Here is a 9463-nt window from a genome sequence, read left to right on the forward strand (position 1 = left end):
CAACACTGAGGGTTGCGATCCGTTGCCGGACACGGAAAAAGACAAAAGAAGAAAAAAAAAATCTGCCATTTTGTTGTGGAAATGATAAAATGAGACCTTTTTGTGTGAAACCGAATTTAATTCAAGACTGTTCTAAAGGCAGTGTTCTTTGGTAGGCAACAGATTAGAAAACCAGGTGACATTGAGGTTCATATACCACAATGGAAGAACCTTCTCTCCTGACTTTAGGATTGGGAGGTTTTAGATCCTGTTCTTGCTGTCAGGGAGCAGGTGTGTGTGTGTGATTGACACCCTTTAGCTGTAAGCGCAGTTGTCTTTCTTCTGCCCACCTTTATAACCTCTGGGCCATATTTGCCTAACTTAGGATGGGGGGCGTTCAGCCATAGCCTGGGAATGGAAGGGAACAGAAAAGCCCATAGGAACAATGAGCTCTGTTTCCAAAGTAACGACCAGGAATGAGCTGTTTCCAAAGTAATGACCAGGACTGGTAGTGCTAAAAACACTTTTCATGATGCTTTCATGTGTGAGTGTCTGAAAGGAATAGAATCTGGGACATTTTGGTGTTTTACTGAGAAGATTGACTTTTCAGATGCAAGCAGCTTTATCTCCTGGTGTTAATTATCCTCTGAAACCTCTTCTCTTCTCGAGGTAGGCCTCATCTCCAGTGGCACTGGGTGTAAGGATTCCTACTGTGGCTCTGCACATGACTGAACTGTTTGACACAAGTGTAGAGCAGCTGTACAGCATCTTTACCGTGAGAGATGTAAGTAGCTCCCTCAGCTATTATCTTAAATGCTGACGTTGGGAGAAAACATGCTGCAAATAACAGGAGTGGTTTTTGGTTTCCCTCATGGTCTTGTTTTTGATTAAAGGGGTCTGGGATGGTGGTGATGGAAAAGTCTGAGGGTAGCTTCTTAATAATTTGAGGGGGAAAAGATTTGCATTCTGGGGGACTATGTCAGCATTGAGGGGATGCATGAATTAAATTTTCTCTCTGGGAAGAGAATGCTTTTGTTTTATGTTCTATAAGTAAAAACTGTGTCTAGGATCAAAAATCTAACCGACCGCACCATAGTAATTGTTATATTATGTACTTTAGATTAAAAAGGCAATAGTGTATACTGGAATAACATGTCTCTGAATGTCTTGCTTGATTAGTTGGTGCAAGAATTTTCTAAGTCTCCTGCTGTATTAGAAGCTGAAAAGGGAGGGGAATTCCAAATGTTTGATGGGAACATCACTGGTGAATATATAGATTTGGTAAGTAATGTTGGGTTAAAGAAGTAAGCTGGGACTCTCTTCCTTTGGTTAATATTGCTTTTTTTTGTCCATGCCATTTTGGGGGTTTTTATTTTTTGGCTGCTGGGAGGTAAGGAAATCTCAATCCTTGACCTTGGTGTTATAACACTATGCTCTAACCAACTCAGCTAACTGTCCAGCGACTGTCCATGCTGTTTTTAATTTGCTTTGGGTTTTTACATATAACAGCCCATATTTGTGAACTTTATAAAGTTGGTTGTACAGCAAATTTAAAAGTATTACGTATATGAGGGGACTTCAAAAATGTTGTGGAAAAATGGAATTAAAAGATAAAAATTAAAAACATAAACTTTATTTCTCAAATAAGCTCCATCAGGTTCAAGACACTTGTAAGTGATGATACGAGCCATTTAGTCCATCCCTAAAGAATCAAGAGTCCTGGGAATTTAACCATGTCCATGTAGTCTTTCTTACATTATTAATTGAAGAAAATGGGTGCCTTTTAAAGATTTTTTAAGATGAGGAAACAAAAAAGTTAGAAGGAGCCAAATCAGGACTGTAAGGTATGGATACCTATGATTTCCCATTGAATCTCTTGCAAAACTGCCCTTGTTTGATGAGAGGAATGAGCAGGAGCATTGCTGGATGGAGGACCCTGGTGAAGCTTTCCTTTGTTTTTCTGCTTAATCTTTGGCTTTCTCAAGACACTCTCATAATAAGATGTGATCATTCTTTGGCCTCCAGAAAGTCAACAAGGAAAATGTCTTGAGCATCCCAAAAAATTGTGCCATGACCTTTGTTCCTGACCGATCTGCTTTTGCTTTGACTGGGCCACTTGCACCTCTTGGTAGCCAGGGCTTTGATTGTGCTCTGTCTTCAGGATCATACTGGTAAAGCCATTTTCAGCTCCTTTCACAGTTCTTCAAAGAAATGTTTCTAAATCTTGATCCCACTTGGCTCTGCTCTTGCCAGCATCTGATCTGCGTGTACCCACTGAATGGGAAGTTTTGGCACCCTTCCAGTGGAAAGTTTGCTCAACTGTAATTTTTCAGTCAGAATCGTGTAAGCTGAACCAATTGTCTATGGTGTTGGCTATTGTTTCTGTTGTCATTGGTCCTCTTCAATTAGGGCACAAACAAGATTAACTTTTTCCTCACAAATTGATGAAGATGGTCTGCTGCTTCGTCTTCAACATCATCTCATCCCTTTTTAAAATGAATTACCCACTTGTAAACTGCCGGTTTCTCTGGGGCATTGTCCCCATAAACTTCTCTTAAAACGTCAGTGATCTCACCACTCTTCCAGTCGAGCTTCACCATCAATTTGGTATCTGTTCTTGCTTCAATTTTAGCAGAATTCATGTTGCTCTGATAGGGAGGGGCTCTTTTCAAACTTAGTGCCTCAAAGATTCTATTCAGACATGTTGTAACAAGTGAGTATGAATTTATTTTGGTGCCAAAAAAATGGAAATCCATGCATAGTTTTTTCATATGTATTTTCCACGGACTTTTGGAAGACCCTTTATAGTGTATCTACATAAGTATACAGAGTAATGTAGAGATGAAGCCTTAGTTACACAGTAATTGTGCAGATGCTTATGATTTTAAGCGAGCATAAATCTTCCCACCTCTTGGTCTAGAAAATTCCAAGTTTTGTGCCCCTCTAGTTCTGCCACCTAAATCATGAGGGTCTGCATGGCCAAATGTCACCTCTGTACTAGTTACCATTATTACTGCACTTCCATCCTTGATGTTATAAGAAAGAATTTGGCAATAAAGACAACTGTCAATTATTATCAATGGTGCTGGCATATAAACTGGAAGATAGGACTATTTGTCGCACTGAATTTTGCACCTGCTCTTGGGCAAACAGAATTACAATTGGACTGTAAAGGAGTTCCTGTCTGTAAAGAAGACAATATGAAATTCTGTTGGCGGAAGCAGCACTTTGAAGAAATAAAAGGTTTACTGCAGCTGACCACTCTAAATGGTTAATTAGACTTCATAAGGGCATTCATTACTTTTTGTAAACAGAAAAAAGTGTCATGTTTACTTCTCTATTCTTCTTTTAAAAGAGAACAAAACCTCTTATTTTATATTGGATGAAATCCATGAACCTATATAGAATTTGAAGCATTGTTTGACTCTGACTAGACTCTGCATTGAGTTAAAAATAGCAAGCAACCTGAAGTTAGGTATTAACCTCACTTTCCATAGATGTTCCTCTGGAAATAGATGGTGTCCTTGAGTGCAGATAGTTGTTGAAGTTTCCCAAGCTAAAGCCTGTCCTAGAGCAAGCTTACCATCAGCTGTAGTTTTAGTTTAAGATGACAAAAAAAATAAATGGCACGTTATTACTATTCCTTTATTTTACTTTAGGGGTTTTAGTCTTAGGTAGTAAAACAATGGTATGTTGTATTCAAAAGCATGTTGAAGTGCGGGCTAGTGGGCTGTATTGTTACACCTCTCTGCCATCCTTGGTTGGCACTGCAGCAGTTGTGCACTTGGACTGAGAAGTGTATGGGGCTAAGTTCTCATGAAATAGAATATAATGGATAATTATCAGTGCTTTCCTGCCCCCCCCCCCCCCCCTCATGGTTTTCTCATTACTTTCTACTTTCATCTGAGGAGACTGAAGCAACGTATGTAAACAAATAAAAAGTCATCACAATCAGTTTAATTAAGTGCACAGAATAGCAATCAGTCATGTCAATAAAAATAAAACAATTATTTTTACATCAAGTGTGCTTTATTTCCTCCACAGGTATTCTGTTAAATAAAGCACCATTATATACTGCCAGGCCACAGCTAAAGAGGATTCTTTACAGAATCAAATTTCTTGTGGTTGTTCCGTATACAAGTAAACTTAATTTTGATAATAAGAACCACAGCGATCGGAGGCAATCTGCCTCTATTATAAGGTACAAAACTGGCACAGAGGACACCATATTATACACAGTAAAAATGCTGTAAGTTTAAATTACATTGTACAGGGCCAGGGAACCCTGTTCTTCCCAGACAGCCATATTAAATGAAAGCCACTACAGTGAACTCTTAATTACATAAAACATATCCATTATCTGATTGCCCTTTAGAAAGTATACTGAAGATGCAAGTTTTTTCATCTGGAGTTCTGCCTGACCAAGAATTAAGCCTATAAATCTATCTTGCCATTCAAGCAGAGAGCACTGGACAAACTGAAGCACAAAAACAAATAAGCAAAACTTATACAAACAGCGTGGGAGGGGACTTAAAAGTAGACATGCTACATCTAATGTCAAGAAGCAGCTTGGTTTCCTTTGCCAGATATCCTTGTGACCACATGGATTGTAGATTCAATGGTCCTACACAGGGTATCCAAAATGTCGTGCTGCTGCATGTGACTAAAGAGTCCTCTGGAATGGCCACAACTGAGTGATAAAGCAGCTTCAGGGTCCTGGGAAGGCAAAGCTTGACCATCACAGCTTCTCAAGTCAGCTAAGTCAGACAGAACTGCAGAGATAGAAGTAGAAGGGAACTCGGATTCTTCCTCAGCCAGGGTAGAATCCTTGGAACAGTGGAGGTCTTTAAATTCTTTACAATCTTCAAATCTACCATTGTTGGACTGTTCTTCTGCATGCTGTGACCTGGTATTTGACATGTCTTCTGAAAACGAAGATGGAACTTCCATTTGGTATTCTTTAACAGAACTATTTTCAGGGGAAGGAAGATCTTGTTCAGTTCCTGGATCGATAATTGAGGAGTCTCTTGTCTCATTGTCTGAAGTGCTAGTTGGGGTCAGGACCTCCCTGGTTTCTGTTTTCATGTCGCTGATGCAGCTGTCTACAGCCTGCTCCTCATCACTGCTCACACGCCGCCTTTTAATAGGAGTCGCCCCTTCATCATCTGTGTAAATATCAAAATGGAAACTTCTCTGAAAAGGAGTCATTAAGATCACATTGGGGGTGGTTGTGGGAAATCAATTTTGTTTTTAGCATTTATATTTAGGAGGTTCAACTGAACCTGCAGCTATTTATAAAGTTACATCAAGTATATCTTCCCTTCCACCCGCAAAGGTAATGATATTTGTCCATAAGGCTAACCTTTAGTTTTTCTTTCTTTGGCTTCTTGCTCTTGGAGTGAGTTTCTCTGTTGCAGACAAGTCTTGCATTTGCTTAAAAGCTCTTGCAGAGTTGGAATTAGAGCTGGGTTTAATTGTTTGGGAGTGTGTACTGACAGGAGCAAAGCGAGTGCCCTCAGGTCCTATAAAAAAAACCCAGATAAGAACATCTTAAATTCTTAAGCCAACATTTTGACACCACTGTTTACAATTAAATGCAGATGTTTACTTGCCCAGGAATCTATCTTGGTTTCTCTGGCATTTTTATAATAAAAATGCTAAAACCAGAAAGCCGGCATTATACTACTGTATTTCATTAGTTCTAAGTCACTTATGCCCACAAGTCAGACCAAAGACTCAAATAGTGCTTTCTGAAAATGGGAAAGGGAAAAAAAAGAAAGAAGACTTACACTAGAACTAAACAGACTTTAAAAACACCTTGAATGATCCATGAGAAATTTAGGTCTTACTAATACAAAAATCAGTTTCTCAAGGTAATTTCTGATGGATGCCACAAATAGTAAAGTCTTCCTCACTTAGCTTTGTAATCTGTTCTGGCTTGTAAGCATCTTGTTACTTGGGAGGCTGCTGCTGAACAATGTTTTAGCACGTTTCTAGGGAATTCTGTCATTATATGACATGGCTATCATGGTAGTCTATACAATACAACTAACTCTAGTTTGAACTTTATAATCAATAGATCATTAATCTGATTGTTTCAGTTACTTAGAGGCATAGACAATAACAGAAACATAACTAATGATTCCAAAAATATAAACAGGTAGAGATAAAGGGAATGTCTCTTAGCAGTCTTATTGCCCTTAGCATTTAATGACATTAGCTGATGACTTCTAAGATGTAGAAGGTGAGTACTATATACATACAAGGCATAGTGAACACACATTTAAAATTTTTTTTTTAATCATACATAACTTTTAGAGTTTGAATAGTAAGTTAAAGCTAAGTTAGTAAAATCATTGAAGGCCAAACAGTTGATTTGAGGAAAGTTTAGAAGTATGTGCCTACTCCTTTGCACGGTTCTTACCCCATTCAAAGAAGCACTTGCTTTGGAAATTTCAACTCGGTTGGTGAAATCAGATTGTAGGTTCTGGTACTGGTTTATCAAGTTTGTAATAAGGGTGCTGATCAAATTGGCACAGTTTGCTTCAGAAAACACTTGACTTTGAACCTAAAAAAGAAGATTTAAAAAAAAAATCTCCAAAAGACCAACATAATGAAAACACAGCCATCAACTAATCGGAAGCAACACAATGAGTTTCCAAAGAAGTACATACCTTTAGAAGGAAATGTGTCATGAATGTGTAGACAATATTGTTGTTTAGAAAAGTTCTTTCATCCATTAGGATACATTTAATATATTCTGCGAAAACGGGATCTTCACACAAAAGCTTGATGCAATTTTTTGACATAGCAGACTAAAGTGGGGAGAAGAAGCACTGATGGTTGAGCAATGAAATAACTGGGGACTTAAAACACACTGTGTATGACGGACATCTGAAGTCATTTTTAAAATCCTACTTGAAAGCCACTTCTAACTAAGACAAACTATTACTTATAGCAAGTGTCCTCCCAATAGATTAAAATATTACTAATTTGGACTCTGGGTGAGTGCTGGGGATGATCCTGAATGGCAAAACTGAACAAAAATGTTTTAAAAGAAAAGCAGGTTTATTATCCAGCGTTGAGAGAGTTGACAAGAACTGGAAAAATAAGGCTAATAAAGGATAGTATGAGAATGTTTTTAGGGGACCAATTAGCAGATAATTAATAGGTAACCAAACCACATATAGAGAAAAGACAAACTTTATGAGTTAAAATAAATTTATTCTCAAACGGTTTAAACTTCACTGTATGATCTCTTTAACAATAAAAAATGTTTGGTAAATACCTTTTCCTCCCCATAAACACTGCAAAAGTAAACAGCAAACCTCTTTTCCTAATTATATCACACAGAATTAGTGGGTCCCAATATATGGAAATTTTACTAGAATTTGGTTTTCCTGTTTTCAAATGGTCATGGCTCTTAAACACAAGTAGTATGTCTTTAAGCAGATATCCTCCCTAGATTATTTATATGTGTATTAATCAGAGATCATTTATTTATATGGAAAAGGACTTTTTAAAACATAAGACAAATTTTAGATAATATATACATGTGCATACTAAAATGTTTTATTAAAGTAAGGTCACCCATGATAGGAACTGAGTAGGACCAGAACCCACGTCTTCAGATCCTTAGCACCAGGAAAATCTGCCTTTCAACTGGCCTTAGTCTGCCAGTCACACCTTCTGCCTGCTACCTGTGCTTTTTACATGGGATGGCTGCCTCTATATGCTGAAGGCATTGGAAGCCTTAAATAGTTTGGCTTTGTTTTAAGGGAAATCTGGGGGGATGGTGAATTCTTTGAAAAGAAGCCAAGCAAAGGAAGTGTGGAGTGCAGAAGTAGATGCAGCAATAGGTGGTGGCCGAGTACAGAAACCAAAGCAAATACCCAAACTGGGAAGAATGAAAAGAACAAGAGCAGCAGCAGAGAGGGGAAAAAAGCAGGAATATGCTTTTTTCTGAACAGATCACTCAGCTCAAAATCAACCAGTAAGTCATTTTCTGAAGGCCTGCCAAGTACTAAGTCATGTGAGCTAAATGAGATCAACGATTCCTACTGTAGAAAAAGTAACATTTCAGGTAATAGGGATGACTCAGGTAAGGTCTCTATACTTGAGGAGCTAACATTTTGGAAAAAGGAGATAGAGAAGCATAACTATTATAGTTCAATGTGACACCCATCTAATAGGAAAATGTACAGAGCACTTCTGCCTGGTAGGAGGCTGGACCAGACACAAAGTACTTTCAGAAACTACATTGTGGGTAAAGGTTTGTGCCCAAGGAAGGTTAGCAAACTCATCTCTTCTTCAGGGGTAGGGCAGATGCAACCAGGCAGGAAATTAAGTTTTTTCAGGGGTTTAAAAGGAATAACGATGCTTTATGCCTGATCCAAGGAATAAGGCAAATCTTAAGAGTGATCTTGCTTCTTCCCCTCTCTTCCCAGTTCTTCCTTTATAATTTAACAAGCATTATTATAGTGGCATGTGCCTTCTTTCCCCCAATGTCTCCCTGTTTTGGATTTTGCCCACAAATGTTAATATTGACCTATAAACAAGAAATTCAGTTATAAACAGCTTATCTGAAATATCCTTGTGATACAATCTACTGAAGTAAAGAAAAAACTCTAAGGGAAACTAGATGCCCAATGTTTAATAGCTAATATTTCCATTAACCATGTTTTACCTATCAAGATTCTAAAATATCCCCTATTTTCAGCCAGTTAATTTTCAACCCATTGTTCCTAAAATTACTGACTACTTGGTCAGATGAGATAAAAGACCAAATCATCTAAAACTCATGCTCTTTACCTGAGTCTGGCATAGCTCAGTCCAAAGTTTGGGGAACAGTGCAAGATGAAGTGGCAAACCTTCATAGGCAACTAGGACACCTAATATTTGAAAAGAAATCAGAACAGGTTATAATTATAAATTACACTATTGAGGCACTAAACTCTGCAGGTACAATATTATAGCTATTTCTGGTTATAAATATGCGTATTTTTTTTACATTTTTTTACAAATATATCAAGGCCTTAAAGGGGAATTCATTCCAGTGTTGTAACCAGTGAAGTAATTTAGAATACAGTACTTTGAATTTATATCCTGTACCTCATTCCCTTAAGGATCTGAGGCAACTTAAACCAACTCTTCTTTCTTGAATATTAGAACTTTATCTGGGAAAATTAAATAAAGGTAACTGCAAGTGGTTCCAAGGCTTTCTTGGATTAAGGGACTACTCTGCATGTTAGATAATTTTCATGGAATACTAGACTTTGTGGGGAGGAGAAAAGAGGTCAAAAAGATGTGTAGAATTAGAAAACATCATTCCTTCCTCTTTCACCTTGTTTTTCCAAAGATAGGGAGAATTATCTTTTTTTTTTTTTTTTTTGTCTTTTTCCGTGTCCGGCAACGGATCGCAACCCTCAGTGTTGCCCCCGTACCGGACCGGGGACCGGCGACGGGATTGCAACCCTCAGTGTTG

At 38.0% G+C, this 9463-nt stretch overlaps 2 protein-coding genes across 2 annotated transcripts in view; one reads left to right on the forward strand and one right to left on the reverse strand.

Moving 5' to 3' along the window:
- Positions 1–3892, forward strand: part of AHSA2 (AHA1, activator of heat shock 90kDa protein ATPase homolog 2 (yeast)) — a 5942-nt gene extending 2050 nt beyond the window's left edge. Inside the window, 2 exon segments of the mRNA XM_008570134.1 lie at positions 653–818; positions 3088–3892. Coding sequence (XP_008568356.1) covers positions 653–818; positions 3088–3254 — 333 coding nt within the window. The 3' untranslated portion in view covers positions 3255–3892.
- A 24-nt stretch (positions 3893–3916) lies between these two features.
- USP34 (ubiquitin specific peptidase 34) overlaps positions 3917–9463 on the reverse strand; it is a 143194-nt gene continuing 137647 nt past the window's right edge. Inside the window, exons 61-65 of the mRNA XM_008570133.1 lie at positions 8791–8870; positions 6654–6794; positions 6404–6547; positions 5342–5501; positions 3917–5144 (exon numbers count right to left, since the gene is read on the reverse strand). Of these exons, the coding sequence (XP_008568355.1) occupies positions 4537–5144; positions 5342–5501; positions 6404–6547; positions 6654–6794; positions 8791–8870 (1133 nt within the window). The 3' untranslated portion in view covers positions 3917–4536. The remainder of the gene's footprint in view (positions 5145–5341; positions 5502–6403; positions 6548–6653; positions 6795–8790; positions 8871–9463) is intronic.

Source organism: Galeopterus variegatus, unplaced genomic scaffold (genome assembly GCF_000696425.1).
Source record: "Galeopterus variegatus unplaced genomic scaffold, G_variegatus-3.0.2 Scaffold574, whole genome shotgun sequence".
Lineage (NCBI taxonomy): Eukaryota > Metazoa > Chordata > Mammalia > Dermoptera > Cynocephalidae > Galeopterus > Galeopterus variegatus.